This window comes from Artibeus jamaicensis, unplaced genomic scaffold (genome assembly GCF_021234435.1).
Source record: "Artibeus jamaicensis isolate MK-2021 breed Jamaican fruit bat unplaced genomic scaffold, CSHL_Jam_final contig_233, whole genome shotgun sequence".
In the NCBI taxonomy this organism is placed as follows: Eukaryota; Metazoa; Chordata; class Mammalia; order Chiroptera; family Phyllostomidae; genus Artibeus; species Artibeus jamaicensis.
The window spans coordinates 40477620-40504408 of NW_026521486.1; the positions used below are offsets into that span (position 1 = coordinate 40477620).

Here is a 26789-nt window from a genome sequence, read left to right on the forward strand (position 1 = left end):
ACATTAATGAGAAACATATTTTTATTCCAATCATATCTTCTACAGTATATTTAAATCTTAATTAATTATAGCCATCAGTGCTGCTTCACATTTGAAAAGATTAACTCTAGCTATAATTAGTCCTTTACATTTGAAATGCCATTTTAGAAGAGGCTGTTTATCAATAGAAGATTTATAAGTCAGATGCATTTTAGGTATATTAAAAATATCCACACATTCTTTGGTCTTCCTCCCTTTGAGACACAAAAGTTACTTCTGCTACCTTGTTACTGGTAGTGACTTGCTTGACCAAGAGAATGTGGCAGAAAGAATGTTCTGAGACTTCCCAGGCTGTGGTATACATCCTCTACCCCAGCCTTTTAGAATATTCACTCTGGGGAAGCCAGCTGTCATGTTAGAAATCTGACTACGGTGAGACCGCCACACTGTGCTGAAGCCCATGATAACTGCATGGAGAGGTTGTATGCAGAAAGAGGGAAGATGTCCAGGCAACCCAGCTCTCTCAGTCATCCTAGCTGAGGCACAGACATGAGCAAAGAAGCCAGCTTAGGGAGCATGTTATCCCCAGAAGACATGACATGGAGAAGAAGAGAGGAATCCAACTGACAGCCAGAATCAAGAATATGGCTCCACTCAAACAATTCCAGCCATGTCTAGTCATTCAAGTCATCCCAGGAAGGCCCCAGACAGTGCAAAAATAAATACATAAATAAAGCATCTCCCATTGAATTCTCCTTGAATTGCTGACCCCCAAATCACACATAACAGAAATGTTGGTTTACACCTCAGACTCCTGGGGAGTTTCGTTATGCAGCTGTAGGTAACCGTAATTGACTCCCCTACTTATAAATCAGATGCGCTGTAGGTAGATTTTTTGCTACCCTATTTAACTGTCATTTTTTCTATTAATACAACACTCCTAAATCAGTCATTTAGCAAAATTAACCTGAGTCTACAGTCACAAACAGCTGCTACATGACTGACTAAAGCAGAAGCAGTGAACCAATATTTAAAAATCCAGCATAAAAAATTTTCTTTCAAATATCAAATCCTACGGTATATCCTTACCAAAGCAAACTCATGAGATATCCTTCCATCTGGAGGCAGTTTTGCACCAAAACCCAGAGCTGGGAACATTTTATCACTGTCATAATCTTGAACGATTTCTCCCACTGCTTTCAGAGCCATGCCATAGGCGTTCAGCTGGTAAGGGTTCATGTAGTGCAGAGAGGTGGGCTGAGCGGGGTTGCCTGATGACGGAAAAACATTTCAAACGTGAGTAATGAGGCTAATGATGCAATTTGTTTAACCATTTTCCTTGATATCCATGTCTTGATATTTATTTTCTATTCCTTGGTATTTAAATATTATATTTTTCTACCTACATTCATAATGTGTCAAATAGTGTTTTTAGGGGGTGGATATTAACATGGAAATATGTATTACATTGGATCAGACGTGTAGAAAATATACCAATTATTATCTATCAAGTATATGTATTTTTTTCAGGTATCATGCCTCATCATCAATTGCTTAGACTATTCTTGAAATTCAGTTCCAGAGAAGTATAAAATTACTTTTATTAATTTCATTTTATTGTAGTATTTATTTTTGAAAAATTATGTGCCTTTAGCTTGAATTCTTCTGCCTAAATCAGAGGATCTAACTGAATTAATGCACTTGAATAATTATGAGGTCTTCCTAAAGTGGTATTACAAAAACAAATGAAGTATTTGAGAAGTATCCCAAATTGTCATTTTAAAAAGGAGAGCATAGTGATTTTCAAATTCAAGCTAATAAAATATCTAGATCTGAAAAGATTATTCAGGGTTTCTCACTAGACTTTAAGGTAGGAGGCAGAAGGCCCAAAGCTGAGTCTTGCCATTTGTAGGACAATATCTATAAAGTACCTGCAATAAATTCTGCCACAGTGTTTACTGGGAGGACAAGACGAGACTGTGTGTGTGTGGAAGTGACTACAAACGGTTAAGTGCCATAGAGATGTAAGGTTTAACAACTAGTGTTATTGATGTCTGGATCCTGAACCAGGGTCTGAATTTTCAGTATCTTATGCTATGCAGGATGTTACATTTGAATACAGATGAATTTGAGAGAAAGTAATGTATGTTCTGCCACTTAAACACATTGAGATTCACACTGATTTGCCCTAATTACCAGCACTAGGCAGCCTGAAAATCCATTAAGTGTCCTAAGTAAAAATGGAAAGTTAAATGGAACTCCTAATAGCACATATAGCTCAATTCTACTTTAAAATGTTGCCTGAAGAAGGGAAAGCCTCAGGGCATAGTTTTTTGTTTTTTTTTCTGACAAGGAAAACAAATAATAACAAGTACTTGAAATCCAGATAGAAACAAAATAATGGAGAGATCTTCCATTGGCTTATAGTACATGTAATTAAACCAAGAACACTTTTGGTCTAAAAATAACTTATTGTGTGTAGACATTTATATTTCCAAAGAGTTAGAAACATTCGAGGGCTGGTTTCACATGACAAAACGTCTAAACAAGTGTCTGCTGGCCAAGATAGCCTTGATCCCAACCCCACCACCCTCCAGCTTGACCAACCATAGACAGGTTTCTCCTGACTATGGGCCCTGAGCTCCTTTTTCTTACAGCATTTACTTTAGATAACTCACAATTGTAAAATTCTCCACTGTTTGAGATCTAAATCTTCTACATTCCAGGAATGTCTTTCAAAGCCCTGGGAGCCAGCCCGTTGAAGTCATCATAAGACACCATGCCTATCACCTACAGTCTCTGTGGGAAGGAAGGTAGGAGCCTAACCTCTGTAAGTGTTACTTAGCAAATATAGACAGACGGTGGGGTCACACAGACCAAACCCCCCTCTAATGTCCCCAGTGTTTACCTACTAGTTCATCAAGGCACTTAAATTCCCTCCCCTCTTTTGTTTTGGACATATTGAGTCAGTATCTCTCTTCTACTGCAATAGCTTTGATCTCTGTTGAAATAGTTATGAAATCTTCTTGGCCAGTTTAATTTGCCTGGTAAAAATTTCCTATGACACTTTCTTTTAAAGGAGGTATTTTGTCAGTGAGTCAAGAGCCCATGGGGGCCACAGATAAGCAATACCATTCCTTGACTAAGTGTTTATTTAACCACACCTCTTAAACATAAGAAGAGTTGCTACCCAAAGACTGCAATATGGCTACTAATTCAATTTCACCAAGGAAACCATAACTTAAAATAAAAATACCACTAATATCCCAGCATGTCCAAACATCTTAGCCTATATCATGCACAACAGGCCCTGATCCTACCCATTCAAAGATGTTCCCTAACTCTTTCCAGAAACTTCATGCAGACCAGTCTCTCCACTGGACCACTAATGATACTTCCTTCCGACCACTACCTCTCGGTGACCAGCCTGTGTGGAAATTCACTCTCTTCATCTCCAGCTTATGTCTCACATGCACCAGAAAACCTTCCCTGTTTCTTCCAGGCCTTACTGTCCTCTCCTATTATTATGGCTCTAGTGTTTTGCACCACAAAACATGGCAATTTGAATTGGGCAATTTGAAATTGCCAAAGTAAGTGTCAATTTCTGGAATCTGGAACCATGTTTTTACCAGTTCTGTTTCTGCAACACAATGCACATGAAGAAAGAACATGTAGTGGGTTGGTAACACTAGAGCCCAATTAATGACAACAGTTATAATTGCATGAAATTTAAAATGTACTGAATACCTTACTTCTTATCTCATTTTTCAACAGCCCTCTTATGGGTACTTTTATTATACTCACTTTTCAGATTATATAATTTTCAGATTAAACCACACAACAATACTGGTAAAACTAGAATATGATCTAAGCATTCAGATTCCATAGTCCTTACTCTTATCTATAACTCTTACCTAAAGATCTTGAAATATTTTAAACCCTGAATATAATCTAACATATTTGATTTTGTTTTAAAGGTACACCATACCTTTGTTTTAAAAAATCCCACTTGGATAGACTTTTTAAAAGAGCTTTGCTGAAATATCATTCATATAACTTACAATTCACCCATTTAAACCATGCAATTCAATGATTTTGAGTATATTCACAGACATGTATAACCATCACTCCAATCAATTTGGGAGCATTTTCATCACCTTGAAAAGAAACCCTGTACCTACTCACTATTATTTCCAAATCATTCCATCTAGCCTAGCCCTAAACAATAACTAAACCACTTTCTATCTCTATTAATTTGTGAATTCTAGACATTTTGGACATAGATTTACATAGTATATGGTTTCTTGTGACTAGCTTCTTTCACTGCATGGTGGTTTCAAGGTTCATCTATGTTGTAGCATGTTTCATCAGTTCATATTTCATTCCTGTTTATTGCTAAATAGTATTTGTATGAATGTACCACATTTCTCTATCCATTTATGAGCTGATGGACATTTTAGGTTGTTTCCACATTTTGGCTACTTATGGTGCTAAAGATATTTGTGTACAAGTTTTTGCATGGAGGTTTGATTTATTTCTCTCATGTATCCAGAAGTGAAATTACTGGATCATGTGGTAACTACATCTTGAAAAACTGTCAATATATTTTCTAAAGTGGCTGTACCATTTTACATTCTCACCAGAAGAGTATGAAGAGTTCAGTATCTACACACATCCTCACCATTATGTTTCCTGATTTTTAGATTATAACCATCTAGAGGGTGTGAAACAGTATTTCCTTATGGTTTTGATTTGCATTTCCTGATGTCTAAGTATGCCAAGTAACTTTTAATGTGCTTATTGGTCATATTTATATCTTTTTTTTTGAGAAATGTCTATTCAATTTTTAAATGAGGTTGCCTTTTTTATTGAGTCATAATTGTTCTTTATACATTCTAGATGCAAGTTTCCTATGAGACATATGCTTTGCTAATACTTTCTTTCAGTCTGGGATTTGTCTTTCACTTGGTTATTAGTGGTCTGTGAAGCATAAAACATTTTAAATCTGATGTTCAATTTTTATTTTTATTTCTATTTCACATCTATTTTTATTTCTTTTGTTGCTCATGTTGTTGGTGTCATATCTAAGAATCAAATACAAGGTCAAATACAAGGGCCAAATACAAGGTCATAAAAATGTATCCCTATATTTTCTTCTAGTAGTTTATAATTTTAATCCTATCATGGAGGTCTTTGATTTAATTTGCATGAATTTCATGTATTATGTGAGATAAGGGTCCAACTTCATTCTCTTGCATATGGCCATGGGATTGTCCCAAAAGTAATTTGCTGAAAAGCCTATATTTCTTTATTCAATCGTCTTGTCACCCTTCTTAAAATCAGTTAATCTTAGACACATGGGTTTAGTTCTGGAATCTCAATTTTACTTTATTGATCTACAATGTGTCTTTAAACCAACACCAACTGTCTTGATTCCTTTTGCCCTGTAGTAAGTTTCAAAAGTGAGAATATGTGAATCTTCCTGCTTTCTTCTCTTTTTCTTCAAGTCTGCTTTTGTTCTGAATCCATCGAAATTCTATGTGCATTTTTGGGTAGTTACCCATTTCTTCAATTTTTGACAGAGAATGCACTGAATTTGCCAATTGATTTGGGAAATATTATCAATTTAACAATGTTGAATTTTCAGATCAATAAACATGGCATCCTCTTATTTAGATCTTTAATCTTTCAACAGTGTTTTTTAGAATGTAAGTTTTACACTCACTTTGTTAAATTTGTTCCTAATTAATTGGACTACTTTAATACTATTGTAAATAGAATTCCTTTCATAATTTCATTTTCAGATTTATGGGTAAAAATTTATATATGGATATTTTATCCTTCAATCTTACTGAATTCATTTATTAGTTCTAATGAATTTTTAGTGGATTATTTAGGATTTTCCATATATAAGACTATGTCATCTGTAAATAAAAATAGTTTAGCTTCTGCCCTGGCTGGTGTAGCTCAGTGGACTGAGCATGGGCCTGCGAACCAAACAACTGCGGTTTCATTCCCAGTCAGGGCACATGCCTGGGTTGCAGGCCAGTTCCCAGCAGGGGACATGTGAGAGGCAACCATACATTGATATATCCCTCCCTCCCTCCCTCCTTCCCTTCCCTTTCCCTCTAAAGATAAATAAATAAAATCTTTAAAAAATAGTTTAGTTTCTTTCTTTCCAATCTTTTCATATCTAATTGCTCTGGACACAACCTCCAGTCCAATGCTGAACAGACTTTCTTGTCCTATTTCTTGTTTTAGGGGGAAAGCTTTTCACCATAAGTATAATGTTAACTATGAGTTTTTCACATATTTCCTTCTTTAGTAAGTCAACTTCTATTCCTAGTTTCTCAAGTATTTTTAGCATGAAAATATATTGTATTTGGTCAAATGCTTTTTCTGCATCAATGGATATGACCATGTAGTTTTTAAATATTTTTTCTACTGATATAGTGTATTATATAATATTTGACTTTCTAATATTAAGATAACCTTGCACTTCTGTGGTAAATCTTATTTCTTCAGGGTGTATAATTCTCTCTGTATATAGGTAAATTCATTTTGCTAGGGTTTTTTGAGAATCTTTATATCTATATCCATAAAAAATATTAATCTTTATTTTTTTCTTATGATACCTTATCTGGTTTGGGTATCAAGGTAACACTGACCATGCAGAATGAGTTGGAAAGTGTTCCCCCCTTCTCATTTTTGGAAGAGTTAGTGAAGAATGTAATTAATTCATCTTTAAATATATGGCAGAATTCACCAGTGAAGCTATGTGGACCTAGGTCCAGATAAACTTTGTGCTTGTTTATTTTTTTATTACTAATCTAATCTCTTATTATTCATAGTCTATTTTTTAAAGTGAGTTCCAATAGTTTGTGTCTTTCTATTGAGTAGATTCTTGCTCTTCTTGCTGTGCTGATGTTCATCAGTGAACAAATGCTAGTATTTTAGACCAGTTGAGCTCGAGGTTTTTTTTATGTTCCATAATTTATTGAATAAAACACATGAGTAAAAATCATTAATTGGAAGTTACAATGTTGGAAAATAAACTTAACATGTAGTCTAAGGTGGGTTGGATTAGAGTTTGGTTTCCTAATCTCTATTTCTACCTCAAGAACTAACCGCTGAGATATATTTATTACTAAAAATATATTTGGTATATTTTATTTTCATTTGTATAAGAGGTAGGTTGGAGTGTTTCTAAGGTTCTTACCTAAAAATTCTATTATCTTGTGAAATGAGAGTTAGCATGAAAGAAATGTGAGGTAAAGGGAATATAATGTGAGAGCCATAAATGCAATAAATAATTTGAAAATAAAAAAGAAACCTAGATAAATATAAACCGATGAAAACTTCAGGTACAAGTTAAATAATGAGATTTGTGTTCTTAGGATACAAAATAATTGATTTCAGATGACTGTTCTATTTGAAACAAAGTTACTTCAAAATAAAATTAAATTTCCACTATCCTCCCTTTCTTAAAATAGTTGTACAGATATCTGCACATGGGAGCTTAGATGATACTACTTCTGAATTAATTAAATATAAATGTATTAACATGAATAATTCTTAAGAATAATCAAGTAAAAATGAAGCAAGTCAAATAAGGTACATGTACTTGCCTTACATTTATATAAATTAATACACAAAATGTACTATAAAATGAGGATTATAATTAGACAAATTTCAAAATCATAGTTATATGTGGAGAAGAAGGCTGGGTAGAAAAAATGGGGCAGAGGTGCACAATGTGGTTAACTAGATCTACAATTTTCTTTTTAAAAATATTTGAAACCAAAATGACCATGTTTTGATATTTAATAAATTTGAATGCAACTATTGTGTACTTTTGTTATATTTCTCATAGCCATTTGTATCCCTGAACTAATTCATAATGTCACAAAGAAGAGAAAAATTATCAGAGTTGTTGGTCAGGTGGCTCAGTTAGTTAGGATGCTGCCTCATCTGCAAGGTTGCAGGTTTATTACCCAGTCAGGGCACATAAAAGGAGCAAGCAATGAAGGCATAAACAAGTGGAACAACAAATCAATGTTTCTCTTTCTCTCTCAAATCAATAAAAAACTTATCTGAATATCTGAATTTTATATAAAGCATTTCAAAAGTATGAAAGTGTAGAAGAAATATCTAAGCCTCATGAAAATAAATTATTTATTTCTTACTTATTTGCTTATAATTTTTACTAGGGGATACTCTTAATACTCACCATTTGATGCTGTAAAGTCGATAGCCACTGTGAAGTTGATCTGTGTTCTAGAATATAGGTAAATAAAAATCATTAATTAAATAATTCTAAAAATTTTGGACTTCCATTTGTGTTATATTTTCAACATAACTACTTTTCACAAATATTACTACTGGGATCTATGTTGCAGTACACATTGGAAAACAATAGGCAGGCAGTTTTCAAAGGCAAGAACTTGGTAAAATACAATCATATACCTGTAAAGTAAAACAAGCCATCAGCAATCAAAACTGCTCCTGTTTGGGAGCATGACAATTAAGTAAGGTGCTCATAGTGAAGAAGTCAAGCTGCTAACAGCGGTTTGTTACTCTCTGACGTCAGCATTCATTCTTAATTTGCTTTCAAAACTATCCCATCATCCATGTGACATTATTATGCCCTTAAAAGTGTGATATAGCTAAAATCACCTCTAGTAATATCAGTTCTTAAACTAATTTTTCCCAACAATTTTAAAACACATGATTTTCTCCTGCTTTACTCGAAAGAGAAGTATTTCAGATGCCAATCTATCTCGTGGTGGTTACTGCATTCCTGGGTGTATGTGTATTTATAGATAAGTATTTATATAGATACAGTTGGTTACACATACTTGCAGCACATGGTAGTTAACCCAAAGTGATTTTTCTGGCTTACATTTTTTCTTTTCTTTTTCTGGTAGAAACCAAAGTGGTGGTATTCGCATAAAAGCTTCACTCTTTTGAATACACCTCGGACTCTTTCTATATGTAACTCAGCCTTTATTTCTTACCAAGTAAGGAATACAAACATAAATATGTGCCTGTGATTCCATTACTGGGATAACCTGCAATCAAATCTAACTTTAAAACTATTTTTTTAATTTAAAATTTAAACAAACAAAACAAAAATATCATTTTAAAATAGGAGTACTTCAACTATTTTTAGTAACAAATTCTTTTGACACATTGCACAATTAATTTATTGTTTCAAGTTTGGAACTGTTGTTTCAATGGTTGGTAATGATGATGATGATGATGATGGTCAGCTATTACAGCAGAGGGTCCTTTGTAGTTTCTCTTAGTATTAACTATAGTAATATTTCCTTCTGCCTTTAAAAATGAAGCCTGAATAACTCTAAATACTATTCAGGTATTGAAACAAACTCAATCATCTTTTTTCTAAGGAATGGATCTGTCATGCCGTGCATTTAGTAAAAAACTAATATAGTTTCTCTTTATAGCTATATGGTAGTTTTTTCTTAGAATAGAAATTAGGTTTATAGGCTAAGAATATAGGTTAATTTGGAACATACACTAACCAGTATGAACAAAAATGAATTAAACATTTTTAGAAAAAAGAATATAGAGGTATATTCAGGAGAACATTTTGAGGTAACAAATCCCTTTGAGGATCTGAAAATATTGTCACCATCAGTACATTGCTTTGTCATTCTGCTGATAGGGACAGAAGTAACTAATACAGGAAAGTATGGTGGATTAGAAAGGGACAGCTTTTGGGTCTGAAAAAACTGGGTTTGAATTCCAACAACCCAGTTACTGATATTAGCCAAGTTTTAAAACTCTCAGAGGTAAGGCGTCTGGCACACAATAATTAAGCAAGAACTGACAGAAAAAAAAAACCAAAACCTACATGAACCATTATATCTCTCTGTTTATATATGTATGTAATACACATTATACATTGTATCAATTAACCTCACAATAATTTTTAAAAGACGGTAATACTAATCTTTTACAGATAAGAAAATACATGCTCCCAAAATTTTATAACTTTCCACTTGAGTAATAAATGCCAGTATTAGAATTTGAATTTGTATCTAACCTGAAAGACCATATTCATAAACTCTATACTACTCTATTTCTACAATTAAATATCTGTGAACTGCCTGGCTACAATAAGAACACAATAAAAGATAGGATAGTGATTATTATTTTGCAAACCTAAAAATGATACTACACAGGTATTATTAATGACAAAGATGCCAGGATATATTCTGCGCTTGAGCAAATTTGTGCTATTAAGTATGTTATCAAATACATCAATCACAAAATTATTGGTATAAATAGTTGTGTTATTTTATTCAAATAACACCTCCTTAGGAATGAAAACTACGTGAGCTTCAAGAACACATTTCAGCAATTTTAAAGATCAATTTAGGAGTTGAATCTTTGGGTCAATCTCCCTTAGGCTGTAGGGAGAGACACCTTCTATTGATTCAATTCTCTTTCATAACAGTGTCCGCACAATGCTTTTCACGCACTGGAATAAACACCTGCTGGCTGGTTGACTTTAAGATTTGATTAGCCTTTGCCCCATTCTGCATGTCAGAAAGAATCTCACTGCTTTACTGTTCTGAATCAGCAGTATTCAAATCAGAAGGAAAATATGATGGCTTATTCCATAAAACTCATTTCATGGTTGTGATGGCCCCTTAATCTATTTATTACACCATTTGGATTATTTCATTAAAAAAACTACCAATCAACAATTATTTATTGAGTATCTTCCAATTGTTAAGCATTGTGGTTAGATGATAAAGGGAAAACAGGAGCAAATCAAAACCATCCTTGAACTCACAGAGCTTACAACTCCAGTTTCCTACCATTAAAAACAAAAACAGCACAGGAGTTTATAATTGAATTCACATTCAACAGCACAACTTAAAATTCAACTGTTCATTTACTGGGCAACAGCTTGTTTATTCCCAGGAATTCTAAGGTTCTGCCATTCAAATTAGAATGTATACTTACTGTAACAAGTGCTTTTTGAAAAAAAAATTAGTAAAAGTTATTTTTTAAGTTGCTAGCAAAATGATAACTTTAGGCAATAAGGCAGATTTCTTAAACACTATGATAAATTATTTGTGTCATAAAAGTAAGCCAGACAAAGCATCTTCATCATTAATCTTGTTACCCTTTTTAATTCTAGAATATTGCTTGAAGCTTAATGTTAGAAAAAAAGCAATCAGTCATGCGTCAAAGTAAAACATCAAATTTACAGGAGATGACTGATAGAATATTTATAAAACTATCACATGTAAGTCCTCAAAATATTCTGCTTAGGAAGTATAACCGTAGCTGTCATTTTGTCATTTTATGTTTTATCACTTCTTTATTTGTTATATTCTAGAGTATAAAAAAGGCATGTCTGCCATATTTCATGAGTTGGTAGTAACATCTCATGAGATTTCCCAATCCTAGTAGGGCTAAAATATACACTCAGAAAATGTCCTTATTTTACTCTGCCACCTGTCCAAAAGCTGTGAATGACAGACACAGCAGATGTCAAGATGGAAAATTTAACCACTAAAGCAAAGAACCACAGGAAACAAGTAGGTATGTGCATATCAAAGAAAACTGCACGTATGTCTGCATACACATAACACACACAGAGTGATACCATCTTAACTGTCTGCAACAGTGATACCATCTGCAACTGCCATTACAAATTCATTCTCGAGAACTAATAATTGTGATCAGGGAGTGTACAGGAGGACTGCACTACTTTATTTCAAATTTCAAATTCTGTTCAGTTGCATAAACTTAAGGTTATCAATATGAAAGCTGAACTTTCCCCCATCCTTCTTTAAGTTAATCTTGACAAAGGCAGATTTAGATCCACAAACTGCTGGAATCTAGAATCAATAAATGCAGTTCAGATGCCCACCCACTCTCAATACAGTATCCCCTCCATTAGTGTTATGCTGCCACTACAGCTATGTTTTTGCCTTGATTCACTTGACATGCAATCTAGCTCCTACTTCATTCAGTTCTAGAACCCGCCCTTGAACCTATTCTCTTGCCTCTGGCACCATCATCCAGACTAATGCTTCATAACTCTTGCTCACCTTGAATCTTTTTCTATCTTACCTTTTCTTTTTTTCTTAAAAGTAGTTCACCTTTTTTGCTGGATCTTTTCACAATTCTTGCTTCCCATACCCATAAACTATTCACAGGATTCATTACACCCTTGACGACTGAGATCTGCTAGAATGAAGGCAGGCTTTGAGATGCAAAGTCAAATATAAATACTTTCACCCACCTGCAATGTGATCTTGGGAAAGCTATTTAACCTATTTGCACCTCCCTTGTAAAAAATTAAGGACAATAAAACCTTCCTTGGATTGTTGCAGGGACAAGAAAGGCATTTCTCCTTTAGCAGATACTCCATAAGTAGCTGTTATGATTTTTATCACCATTATTGATGCTAGTTTTTCAGGACTTGATTTTAGAGTACTTCTTTGAGCCCGGAGTGTTCCATTGCTCATTAAATTTCTGGATCCACCAGAGAGCTTTCAGATATTCTTAGAACCTGAGCCTCCCAAGTCAGATTTCCTTTCCTTCACACCAGCTGCTGAGGTGCAAACATGTCCCACTTCAAACTGCACTGCGAATAATCCACAACCTTTTAGAAGCTGTTGCCTAGGTACCTCCTCAAACAAAATCCCTCTGCCTTAAGTAATTGTAAGCTTTGAACCCTGTCTTGTTTTCATTTCTATTCCTCCACACATTCTGGTTTTCTGAGGGATCAATGAAATGTCAAAAGGAAGAATAAAAAGAAACTGGAGACAAGTGATGCGAATCTTCAACTATTTACACTAATAATCTTGATCTTTGCTAATTCGACTTGTCACAAATTGAACACCGTTTGAGCTTTCTCCAGACTTAAGATTGATTTCTGTTTTTGGTTTTTAAAAATAGACTAAGAGTGTTCCAAAGTACAACTTCTCAAGGTCTTACAGTTCAAGAACTCAAAGAAGCTATGCAAAGATGCCCAACTTCTTTTTCAAACCACTAGTTTAGAAAATATCTCATATTTGAGATAAATAAATACATGCACTAACTAAATCACTTTGAAAATAAGGAGGCAATGATGCCTGGTAGAAAGACTATGTAGTTTTGAATCACAGACTGAAGTTTGAAACCCAGAATCACAAATAGATAGTTTGTTGTGACTCCTCTGCAAAATTACCAAGTGTCTGAGTCCCAATTATCTCATATGATAAATAGGCAATAGCTACTCTGAAAGTCCTCTAATTATTAGAAATAAAACCCTGGGCTAGCCGTACACAACACATATTCTACATGCCACAGGACAAATCTCTTGAGCAATCCATGTGATTCTCTCCTCGTCCCTATTAATCCTTCCCTCTGTTGGGTCCAAAGAGACAGTTCTCTCTTTACATTAACGTATATTTCTTTTTCATTATTCTTCCCAAAGAGAAACAAAGGTGACTCTATCTTAAAGCTAATGTAACATTTTGACTCCTGAATGGACCCAGAACCTAGACTCACCCTTGCATGTGGAATGTACAGAAGAGCTTCTCTGGGCTAATTACAAATACCCATTAATTCAGCCTCCAGAGCAAGATGCCCTCAAATGTTATCTATCTTTGAACAGGTGCTTCCCAGCACCTGCTCCCTTTGCTCACCCAAGCATTCCTGTTCCAGCATGTAGGCTTATGAGATATAAGCACGCAGTTCAGGATGGGGTGGCGGTCACAGGTTGGGGGGCAGGTGGAAGGCAGGAGGATACACATTCTTCTTTCTAGCACCCAGCAAGCCCCTTCTATGTAAGCTCCCTTAATAAACTCTTGATACAGTGATGGAGTTTCAGACCCTTTCTCCAGTCTCTTGGCCCTGAGAAATTTTACTTAACACTGTTGGTCAATGGTGTATCAATGATGGGGAAATGAACCCCCAACTAGTATAGGCAGTAGGAGGTGTCTAGAGAACAAAAACAATAGTGTAATTCTTCTAATACTCAACTTACATTCTAATTTCATGATACACCAGCAATACCAAGCAATGCCAGTAATAAATTCTCCCACCCTGCCACAACCTGCCCTTTATTGAGCCACCCTCATTTGTTTGTCTTTGTTTCTCTCCCCCTACCCCAGCCCCCAACCTTTCAATTGCCCACCAAAGAGATACTGTTTCATAGATAATGTGGCTGAAAGTACACACACGGATGATGAAACATAACTAAGAAACTGCCTGATACAAAATAGATTGTTGGTATTTTGGCTAAACCAACACTGGTTCTGATGATGGCACATACATGGGTTTCCTTTGACTTTGAAATGGACAGCACTGAAAAATCACTTGAAAAATAGCATGAGCTGGCAATCTTAAAGGAGATAACTGGGCATCTCCAACTTTTCAAGCATGCATGTTAAAAAATCAGAATCAGGCCCTGGCTGGCATAGCTCAGTGGATTGAGCACGAGCCTGTGAACCACATGATCGCAGGTTAGGCACAAGCCTGGGCTGCAGGCCAGTTCCTGGCAGGAGAGTCATGAGAGGCAACCACACATTGATGTTTCTCTCCTTCTCTCTTTCCCTTCCCCTCTAGTGATAAATAAATAAAATCTTTAAAAAAAAATTGGAATCAAAGCAGACTTCCGCCAAGATGGAAGCATAGGTGGAGACGCCATGCTTTCTCACACAACCAACTTTAGAGACAACAAAATATTAGCAACAGAAAACACAGTCAGAACACAGAAAATTGAACTTTTCAGAAGTCTGATAACAATGAATTCTTCAGCCTAACCGGTAAGAGGGGTGAAGCCAGCAGCTGGCGGAGCGGGGTTGCACAGGAAAACTTGGTCAGAAGGACTCAGGCACCTGGATCCCAGGCGTGGGGTTGCAACAGGCGGACCCAGTGAGTGACCCAGTGAGCAAGGGCGCAGGACGGCGGGTTGACTATGGTCTCGCATTCCTGCGCAGATAAACCAGTGAGGGAGTGGGCAGTGAGACTGGACGAGCAGGCCCCAGTGGCAGGAGGCAGCAGAGAATGCTGCCATTCCCTCGCTCTGACCACGCCCCCACACAGCATCACAACCCAGCGACCTGGGCGGCCCCGCCCTGGTGAACTCCTAAGGCTCTGCTCCTCATACTTAATGGGCTTGAACAGACCAAAAATGGCTCAGGAAGATCTCAAAGCCCCAGAGCCCATAACTCTAAGAGATGGAGAAATAGCAAAACTTTCAGATGCACAGTTCAAAACACTGGTGATCAGGATGCTCACAGAACTGGTTGATTATAGTCACGAATTACAGGAACATATGAAGGCTAAACTAATTGAAATGAAGGGAATTGCACAGGAAACCAATAGTGATGAAAAGAAAACTGGGACTCAAATCAAGGAAATGAACCAGAAAGAAGGAAAAAATGACCAAACAGGAAAATATGAAGAAACAAGAATTCAAAAAAAATGAGGAGAGACTTAGGAACCTCCAGGACATCTTTAAACGCCCCAACATCTGAATTATAGGGGTATCAGAAGGGGAAGAGAAACAGCCACCAGTGGAAAACTTATTTGAACAAATAATAAAGGAGAATTTCCCCAATCTGGCAAAGGAAATAGACTTCCAGGAAATCCAGGAAGCTCTGAGAGTTTCAAAGAAGTTGGACCCAAGAAGGAACACACCAAGGCACATCATCATTACATTAGCCAAGATTAAAATGAAGGAGAGAATCCTAGAAGCAGCAAGAGATAAAGGGACAGTCACCTACAAAGGAGTTCCCATCAGACTGTCAGCGGATTTCTCAAAAGAGACCTTACAGGCAAGAAGGGGCTGGAAAGAGGTATTCCAAGTCATGAAATCCAAAGACCTACAACCAAGATTACTCAATCCAGCAAAACTTTCATTTAGAATGGAAGGACAGATAAAGTGCTTCTCAGATAAGATCAAATTCAAGGAGTTCATTATCACCAAGCCCTTATTATTATATGAAATGTTAAAGGGACTTATCTAAGAAAAAGATGAACAGTGAAAGGACAGCAAACTCACAGTTATTGACAACCACACCTAAAACAAAAGCAAACTAAAAGAACAGCTAGATCAGGAGCGGAAACATAAAAATGAAGATCTCCTGGAGGGTTAGCAACAGGGGAGTGGGAGGAGGAGAAGGGGGGAGAAGGTACAGAAAATAAGTAGTGTAGATGGTAGGTAGAAAATAGATAGGGGGAGGGCAAGAATAGTATGGGAAATATAGAATCTAAAGAACTTGAGACACATGGTCATAAACTAAAGGGGGGGAATGGTGGGGGTGGGGGAGTTCAGGGTGGAGGGGAATGAAGGGGGGAATAGAACAACTGTAATGGCATAATCAATAAAATAAGAATTAAAAAGAAACCTAAGGGCCCTGGCTGGTGTAGCTCAGTGGATTGAGAGTGGGCCTGTGAACCAGATAATCGCGGTTCGATTCCCAGTCAGGGCACATGCCTGGGTTGCAGACCAGTTCCCTGCAGGCAAGTTCCCAGCAGGGGAGGCACAAAAGACAACCATACATTGATGCTTCTCTCCCTCTCTCCTTCCCTTCCCCTCTAAAGATAAATAAATAAAATATTTAAAAATAATAATTTAAAAAAAAAAGAAACCTAAGCAAACAATAGAACAGGAACAGAATCACAGAAATGGAGATCACATGGAGGGTTATCAGTGGGGAAGAGGAGGGGAGAGAATGTGGGGAAAAGGTACAGAGAATAAGAAGCATAAATGGTAGGTACAAAACAGGGGGAGGTTAAGAACAGTATAGGATATGGAGAATCCAAATAACTTATATATGACCTCTGGACATGAACTAAGAGGGGGAATGTTGGTGTGAGGATGCAGGGGAATAAGGGGGGATGGGACAACTGTAATAGCATAATCAATAAATATATTTTAAAATAAATATAATATAAAAAAATCAGAATCAGGAATTAACCAAAGCAATGTTTCTGAGTCTTAATATTTGTAAAAGTTTCCTTTCCAAATCTTAGTTTAGATGAGTTTAAATATGATAATGTTCTATGTTAATGTACTTATAGAAGGCAGAATGGCTTTATTTTTTTAGATTTATCCCCATTCAGTGCGGCAGGGTTTAGCTCTCTGCTGATTTGATGACAGCAAAACAGTTGGGCGCCACAAGAAGCACCATTAAAAAATCCTGGACACGTATACTCAGTTTTCAAATGAGAAACAGGATTGAGGGGGAAAATCCTTATAGTGTTGCATGTTCCAGCAAGATGCGCTGCTCCCCAGAGCAACATATCCAATATGATGCCACCAATTTTATAATACAAAGGCACTGGCTTCAAGTATTTTTAAGGAAAAAAAATCCTTATGGAGCTTGTTGATGATAACAGGACTTACTGATATTCAAGTCATGTTTAAAATAAGGAGTATCATGTGAAAAAAATAATAAAATCAACAGTATCAAGAAGCCCACTTTAGCCATTGAAATTAGTTTACAATAGGTAGGTAGCTTTTTTCTTTTTCCCTTCTAAGACTTTTTCACTTCTTTTAAGTTGAATATAAATCTTTCATCAATAACTTCAGACAAATTTGAGACTCCAGGTCAAGAGTTTGTGTTGAGATTGACTAGAAAGAAATGTCCTGGCCTTCTTGCAAAGCGAATTAAACTACAAAAAAATTGAACTAGTCCTCTTTATTGACTTTGTACATTTGAATATGTCATTTTTCTCTCCATGTCTCTAATAAATAGGACAATTACTACCCATCATATTATGATGACCCAATAAGGTAAGACATATTGGAACTTGAAACAAATTCAAATTATTCATACAGATGATAGTAACATGTATTGAGGGTTAACTATATGCCATTTAATCCACACAGCCTCCCCGTGAGATGAGCATTCTCTTTTTTACTCCTGTGTCATAGAGATGGGAACAGGCTGTGCTAACAAGAGGCAGATCCAGGATCTCAATGAGGCTGTTAATGCCAGCGTCCAGCTTCTTGGCCCCTACTATGTATGGACTGTCTCAATTGTCAGCAACCACATTTTTACAGTCAACTTGACCTTTGCCAGACATTTACCTCTTGTTTTGATTCTTGCCCAGAACCTGCCACTTATAAACTCCCCTGCTACCTTCTCTCATGGTCCTTTCCTAAAATGTGAGGAAGACAAGCACTTGATGCTTCTAATCTCCATCTTGCCTTTCTCCAAGTCACTATGATCCTGGATATGGAGTGAAACTGGGATTATTTCTGGCAAAAGCACCAGAAAAGTATTTTTTTTTATTCCCAGAAAGCTTGGCCCATCTGTTTTGTTGGGTAATTGTGGTATAAGGCAAGCGAAGAGAAAGGTCACAAGATGGTAAAGTCTTAAAGAGACACACATGGGGCCATGTAATCCAGTTCAATGAATTGTCGCACTCTTTGTTTTAAAGTCCTATTTATTTATAATGCTTCATTATGTTAAGAAATTTGGGGTAAAGAGCAAATAGTCCAGCTTAAAAATGGCTTTCTAATTAATTTACATTTTTACATTGGCTACATTGTGTTTAGCTCCCTAAAAACATTTAAAAATTGCCAGTCTCTTTGAGATGACACCTTATATAAATAGACAATTAAAATGACACCCAGGGAAACTAGTAACTGCTGGATGTAAGTGGTAGGGATTTGTAGGGCTCATCAGGACCAGCTGGATGTGAGCTTGGGTTTTCTTCAGAGGAAGAAAATGACCATCTGCAGATCTGCAAGTTTCTAGCACACTCAATTTTTTGGTAAAACATAGACTAGGGTTGGTGTTGATGTTAAATCCTGGGAGTTTAGAGGGACTCAGTGTGCACCAGAACTTGTGGTCTGTTTTCCCCCTTCACCTGCCAGTGGAAGAGATACGGAGAACTTTATAGATATTTGTTCATGGTCGTGTTCGTGGCAGAATAGAGTTTCATGAAGACTTAAGACACATAGAGGACTGAAGGGCAGACAAAACCTAATAGAAATGTAAGATTCTGCCCTCTGAACTTACCATGGGAGTTGGTGGAAATATGGAAGTATTTCACAGATCTGTAGAGGTCAATAAATGTACTTCACCAATAATAATTATAATAATGATGAACATTACTCTAAAGGAGTATCGTATATTTCAAAACATTCTGTGCTTTTAAATAAATCTGACATTGTCCCTATTAATGGTTATGGAATATTCAGTACTATAAATTGATTACTGAATAAACATCTTTAGTTGCCAGTTATATCAGACATTTAAATATTTAAGAAATATTTAAAATTAATATTTCTTAATAAGAAAAGAGAAATAAAAATACTGCAATAAATGTACAGAATATGATAACAAATAATTACCCCAAGGCCAACCATCCAGATGAGGCCATCACGTTTTAATATTCTACACTAAGACCTTCTTTGTGGATATTACTATGTAGAAAATAAAACCCTTTACTATCAAGTCATAAAATGTATTATCGACTACAGGAAAAGCATATTACAGTCTAAACAAAAAAGTTCTAAGTCTCCCAATTTCTATTTCACACAACATTTGCATAAAAATGGGACCTTGGCTGATTTAGAATGGGTCTCTCATTTGCCTCATCTGCTCACTGTGCACCTGAACCCATAAACCTGGCAACTGCAGCTCAGCACAGTGTTCTAGGAGCTCAGACAGTGAATGATAAGTAACAAGCTAACAAATGATCTCACAATCAAGGTTATATTTTCATGTAAATACCTGTCTCACTAATGACTAAAATAATGCAATCCTAGAATATGCAACACTAAAAAGTGGGCCTGGAAACATGTTCCTTTGAAAGGAAAGATTTTAAAGGACTATGAACACAGACTTGTTTAGTATTTCAATGTCTTCATTCTTAACTCTGCATCATTTCTACTTGGACTCAGGAGAAAACAACATTTTTATAAATTTCTATGCCATTATTTTTTGTGAGATGAAATTTTACAGTGCAGTTCAAGAATTTCGAAGAGTTTAACCATGGTCTGTTAGTCCTGCCTATTCCACACCAGTCCACTGTTTTGCCTCTGTTCTGCTTGTTCTCCCACACATTTAGTGTTTTGGAAATGGTTTCTAAAATTAATGTAGGGAACCAAATTGACACAGGAAAACCTCAACTAACTTTATTTTAAATGGCCCAGAGCTGGCCAGAGTACCAATTTAATTGCTGTTACTCACATTTTATATGAAGAACTTTCACATTTTCTGAAGATCAATAGCTTACTGGTCAATTAAGATTCAGCATAAATAAGCATAAGTCAACAATGGTTCTTCCTAGACTAGAAAGGCTCTGGTGTAGTGTAAGTCCCTGAATCACTGCCATAAAAATTAACAACAATAAATGCTAACTCAAGTCAGCAACAAAACAACCCACAAATCCCAGTAACAGATACTGATAGCTTGATATTATTTTAAGTTAAAAGGGAGTAATCACTGCAATTTATTTTTAAAACAAAACTGAATTCAATACTTAGTTCAAATAGCTTCTGAAATATCATACTTATTTGGAAATATTCTGGATCATTTCTTCAAAAAAGCAAACCTTGATGACAAATCTTCAAATATGCTCATACAACTTCCAAAATACTATTTTGGGTTGCTTGCTTGATTGTAGTCCAAAGTGTTGGAAATATATATAGATGATATATATAATGTATAAAATATATATTATAGAATATTGTGCACAGTGTGATCCCACTGTCACAAAAATAATGTGTGTTTGAGAATAAATGTTTAATAGTAATCGTCTCTAGAGTGTATGATTACAAGGGATCTAGTTTCATACTGTTATTTTCGTTTTACCTAATTTTTCTTCTTACCATTTCACATTTTATGTTTAGAATGTGAAATGCAAATGTAGACATTTATGTTTAAAATTTGGGAGTCATAATATTTCTTTCTCCATACCTGAAAATAAAATAAAAGGAAAGTACTGCATGGCTTTTGAAAAAAAATTTACTGTGAGGAACACTAAATATTACCAAGGTGTTTAACAGCGTTCAGAATTATTTTTTAGTTGCGAGAACAAGGAATTCTGACATGTTGCTCTGAAGAGAGTCAACAGGCATTATTGAAACTATTACATAATTACTTGCCTATTATAATAATTCATTCTTATCTGAAATGAGTGCAACTCATTATATTCTATTTTGCTATTATTCAGAAATTTTATATAATTATGTGTTTGTTTTTAATATGATTTTCCACCACTGCAGTGCATTTATCTACTTAGAGCAGCAAATTTCAGCCACTGTGCCAGAAGAATTTTTAAGACATGCAATGCCTGACTATTTAATCAGGGACACCGACCTCTTTCTCTGAGATTGTCAAATTAAAAATGACAACAGCCAACATGACAATAGCCATCTGGTATGAATGAATCAAAATTATACCTATTTTTTTCCAGATCGGCAATAATATATTATTTTTTGGGTATCCCATACAATGTTAGCAATTAGCTTATGGGCCCCATGAGATAAAAAAGATTGAAAATCACTGACATAGGTGTAGAGATTTCTTAATAAGTAGGAGCAGAAAGCCCACAAGGCTTAAAATGTCTAAAACAAGTGAAAAAAAAATCTGACAGAAAATCTATCAAGAAACAAAAACTCACGATTTTCCCCAAGAGAAATAGGTCTTGGTATAAAAGTTTATTTTATAGGCCTGAAAAAACAGTGCGACTTGCTTGTCCAGAAAACATAACAAAGGTCTTCATTTCAGTTGCTCATTACCTTGGGTTGGCACTAGCCCCCTCACATGGAAAGAAATGCTTAAGCAATGAAACAATCTCAGAGAATTACTTACCCTCCTTTAATGTAGTCAAGGAATGAAACTTCTGTTTCTACCAAGAAAGAGAGTAAGGTTACCTGGAACAGAAAAAGAAAAACAAGGCAGAATTACCTTCTAGTGCTACTTGTAACCCCAAATGGACTTTTTTCTAACAATTAGAGGGAAAATCATACATTCTACCATTTCAAAATCAAAGATGTTATTCTTTATTAGAATCTTCAGGACTGATGGTTCTTACATTTAAAATTATCAGAAGGAAAAGGGCCGAAAGTTTTTAATGAATTCATTTCTGGGTTCATTTTACTTTCTTTAAAGAACAGCATGAAAATGACTAACAAGGACACTGTGTTACTTCCCATTTAAGGTAAAAAGAAACGATGAAAGAGAATTGGAAAACAGTCAAAAACTAAAAAATCAAAATCAATGAGCCAAGCTGTATCAGGGGAAATGGTGTTTTTGTCACGGTCACATGATGAAGCCATCTAATATTTTAAGTGTCTCACTTTATAGAAATCTTTAAAAGGAAAGTTGGAGAAAATGTAGATTTTTGCTTTTCCCAAGGAGAATAAATCCTAGGATAAAATCTCCAGTGTATTTTTCATCAAAATAAGATGATTCTGATTTTTCAGAATTTTAAGTTCCTCTCATTTTGCCCCTTCCTGTCTACAGAGCTATAAATTTTAATGTACCATACACAAGTACTTTCACAGGCCATAGAATGGGCCATAATACTGCAGTGTATCACATACAGAATATAGTACCATATAGCAGTATACAGTGTTGCCACTCACACCCTGTCAGGTCTGCCTGACTCTCTCCAGTGTGGTTCCACTGAATGAAGGATTCCGAACAAAACTTCAGCTTCCCTCAGAAACCCTTCCAGCCCCTGGAGCAGCCTGCACAGAGGGTCTCGGCCTCCCCTAAGGTGTTCTCCATTACAAATATTCTGACAGCAAGTTTATTTCTCTATTATATACGTTCACATTAAAATTCTAAGTGAAACAGCTCAGTCTTGAGTTACCTCCATTCTGATCAAAAACGGTATTTATTTATTATTTATTTGTATTCTTAATGAATTATATAATCTTTGACTTACTGTTCCGGAATTGATATATTTTTTCTTCTTTACTTTCTTTTTGGGATTCACCACCTTAAAAAGATAAAACAATTACAGGGCGTTAGGTTTGATAACTAAAATTACTTCACAACGTGCAATTCAGCCTGCTGCCTTTACCTCTTATGCATTGCTTCATTTACAAATGCCTTTAATATGACTCCTGCACAATCAGGTAGCCAAAACTTCTCTGCAATATAGTTGCTAAGGATATTTATCTTTAAAAACATTTTTTAATTAGTGTTCTCAATGACTTTATACATTGATTGCCCTTACCCATCTGCATCTCTTGATATGAGAAAGACTCTTTAATACCCAAGGGTCTAAACAATGATTGCTTTGTAGAAAAAAAAGTGAGTTGTAAAAGAATAGTCAAAAGATAATTTTTCACTTGGTTAAATACACTAGCATAGCAAGTCACTCAAATATGCAAATACATAAGGGTTCTCTTGACTCTAATTCTTTATTCTGGTCATAATTTCCACCAGACACCCAGGCTGCATAATAATTGGTAAAGGTGTGGTTTGTGGACAGAAGACTAAACTTTGGGCTGTTTGTGTCAAGACAAAATATTACTGCAGCCCTACATTGTCCAAGACTCTGGAAGACATAGGGAATATAAAGGTGACTGAGGCCTGTCAATCTAGTAGGATCAATCAAACATGTAAGTGCCTTAAGACAGGATCTTTCAGCACATTTCAATCCAAAATATAACAAAAGCATTTTGATTGGAAAATAAGGATAAAATAATTTATGAGTGTTATTTGAACTAGAATTTATTAGAAAACTAGGGCTCCAATGAAAATAAACATAAAAGCAACATTCTAAAGAGAGGGAATATACAATTGGCTCAGGTCAGCCAGACAGAGAGAAAAGACATAAAGATTAAGGAAGAATCCGAAGGCTGGCTGGCATCAGATTCTCTCCCTCCACACTCCAGTGCCCCCCTGCACTCTTGAAGATCCTGATGGGTCCTTTCCTGGGTCCTTTACTTGGGTCCAGCCCCTCACAGCTGCAGTCCACCAACAGTCCTGTGGATCCAGAGTCCAGGTGAAAGCCATCCTGTCTACAACCCCATAGATCTTTAAGGGCCTGTCCCTCACTTCCAGAGCCACCCAGGCACAGACTCTGATCTGAACCGTCTTGCTGGCATAGAGACCCATCAGGACACACTCAGGTCTACACCTCTGGAGATCCTGAAATATTGCTATATTTGGCTGTAGCCCCTGCAGTGTTAGTCAGGAAGCAGTTCAGCCCACCCAGTGGGTCCATGGGAGACAATCTCATCTGCGCCTCCTGAGCCAGGTCCATGGACCTGTCTTGGCTATGGAACCTAAAATATCCATGGGGCTTCATCCCAGGTCCTCTTAGGCATGGTCTGGGACCAGTCCTGCCTACTCAGCGAGGAGTCCTCCCAGGGACCTGGCAGGAGCCACACCTGTTTGTATACCTAGTAACAGGTTAGCTACCAAACACCCAACTGTGCACCCTACAGAGGAGCCTTAGACCAGTTATCACTGAACAAGGTACTAGAGCCAGTCTCATACACCTAGGGACCAGGCAGAATCTATGTCCAACCAAGTCCATGGTAAAAAGCACACTGACCAAAGACCCCACTGCAGACCTAGCGACAGACCCCAAACAAGCTGCAACCCAGTATGACTGCAATTCTAGAGGTAATGCTGTCATCCTAGAAATCAGGCAAAAGCTTTACCTGCCAAAACTAGCCTAGGCTTTTAAAAGCTCAGGCATCTATTTAAAAAAAAAAAAAAAAAAGCTGGGAATCTAGAAGGTCAAATACATGCGTAGATCTCTATGCATGGCCAAGGAAGACCTAAGGAAGTCCTAACTCTTAATTTCTGACTGACGACAAGTCTGTTAAAACAGCAAGTGATCACCAAGTCAGAGTTTCACACTGTTAGGGCACATACGAAACAGTGCACCCACGTATACAGAGTGGTGATCTTGGAGGATTATGTGCTGACTGGCAGCAGGCAAATCCGAAGTACAAGGAGGGCTGGTACATGTGTCATTCCTTCTCTACTTTGAGGCCAGCGGAGAAAACAGGCATCTTTGTAAGTACAACCTGTCTTATATTAATTTCATCGTCTGATTAGAGCCTTCACGTTTCTTCCTTGGAAGACCCGGGTAGAAAAACCGCTCTATTACTCAATCGTTGTCCTTCACTGGGAAGCCTTTTTGGGTTGAGTTTGTCCCCTACTCAAATATCTCATAGTCCACTATGAGTCCACTAAGTATCCTATTATATATAGCATTTTTCAAAATGCACTAACATATTCCTTGTGCTTGTATTGCCCATTAACACTGCAATTTTTATTCATCTCTGTATCCCCAGGGCCTGACACAGAGTGGAAATACAGAAGCCACGTAATAAACATTTTATTTATAAGTTAATGCATGAATGAATACATATAATACAACATATTCAGGCCTGGAAGAAGGAAGTAGAAAGTGATTTCTCCGCTCTTAACTTCAAAACAGTCAATTTTAGTATCAGTTTGGCAGGGAAATAGTTACTGCTATTAACTATATACTGAGATATACTCATCTGCTATCCCTGTATATTAAATTTATTAAATTTCAAAATAGAGAGAATATACAGATAATATAGCTCAAGAGTTAAGTGGCTGAAATATATCATATGCTCAACACATATCTGGTAGTTAACTGGCACAGTACTGTTAAGGCAGAAATAACTGGTGTGTTTGCTTCAATAACTTGGATTTCTTTAACCACTGAGTCATACTTTGCCATTCCCTTCAGTCTTCATCTACACACCAGTGAGTGTGCACAAACTCACTAGGGAGATCACAGTTCATTTGATAACACCATGTTGATGCAACTAAAATTCATATTTTACTCTTTTTATTAAAAAGGGCTTAAGGAGGAGGTTGGTAGGAAGGCAAAACATAAAGTGGGAAGCTTAAGGGAAAAAACGTGCATCCTATTGAATTTTTTAAAAATAAGAAAAAGTTACATGGGCAAGAATTTTAAATGTCATAAAATAGATTTAAAAGACCACATGACTTGATGAGAATATCAGTTAATCTTAGAAACAAGTCTGCTCAATAGTTTAAAGATGCTTATATATATGGGCACTACATTAACTTTTGACAATTATACCTTTCATAATCTATACTTTTGAAGCATAAATATATTTCTTCCAGAGGAAAATAATAAAATGATTCCTCTTACCTCATATACATTGAATTGTGATTGCCCTCTAGAAAGTTCCCTGTAGCTTGTTGTAAATTCTCCAATGAAATCATGACTGAAATTAAGAGGATAAAATGGATAGTATTAGTTTCCATAGAGTTGTCAATTGTATATATTTTTTAAACGTATAGTTTAATTATGAAAAACATGCTTCATATTGTTATAAGGATAGCTTAGATTATATTTAAAAGAGGCTGACGCATAATTTCATTGTTCTTTACCCCAAAACTTAGTATATTCAAACATTACATTTCATTCTCATTCAAATATTAATATTTCAAACAGATATATTAGTTTTAACAATTCATATCTCAGAAACATTTGATCTCCTATGCTGTCCAATTGATTAACTGCTTGTTAGGATGAAAGTAAGACACTCAAAACTTTTTTATTACCCATATCAATTATCACAATACACAACAACCACCAAACTTCCTTCTGATCAGGATGTAATAGGATACTTTTTAAAACATTATCCTGTATATTAACATGGATAATAGTCACCAAGCCTGATAAATACAAATAATTTAAAAGTACATTGCCAATACCAACATTTCTTCACCTTTTTAAAGCAATTGCCACTATCTTCTCAAAGAGCAGGCTTTCTACAGGTGCCTTCTCTGTTTAAATGGGGAGGGAAAAGATTATGTAAGCATGCA

General features: G+C 36.0%; 1 protein-coding gene across 2 annotated transcripts in view; it reads right to left on the bottom strand.

The window, feature by feature from the left end:
• CPNE8 (copine 8) overlaps positions 1 to 26789 on the bottom strand; it is a 183487-nt gene that overhangs the window by 34518 nt on the left and 122180 nt on the right. For both annotated transcript variants that reach the window (XM_037139711.2, XM_037139713.2), the window contains exons 11-15: positions 26110 to 26185; positions 22876 to 22929; positions 21795 to 21856; positions 8210 to 8256; positions 1069 to 1250 (exon numbers count right to left, since the gene is read on the bottom strand). In XM_037139711.2, coding sequence (XP_036995606.1) covers positions 1069 to 1250; positions 8210 to 8256; positions 21795 to 21856; positions 22876 to 22929; positions 26110 to 26185 — 421 coding nt within the window. The remainder of the gene's footprint in view (positions 1 to 1068; positions 1251 to 8209; positions 8257 to 21794; positions 21857 to 22875; positions 22930 to 26109; positions 26186 to 26789) is intronic.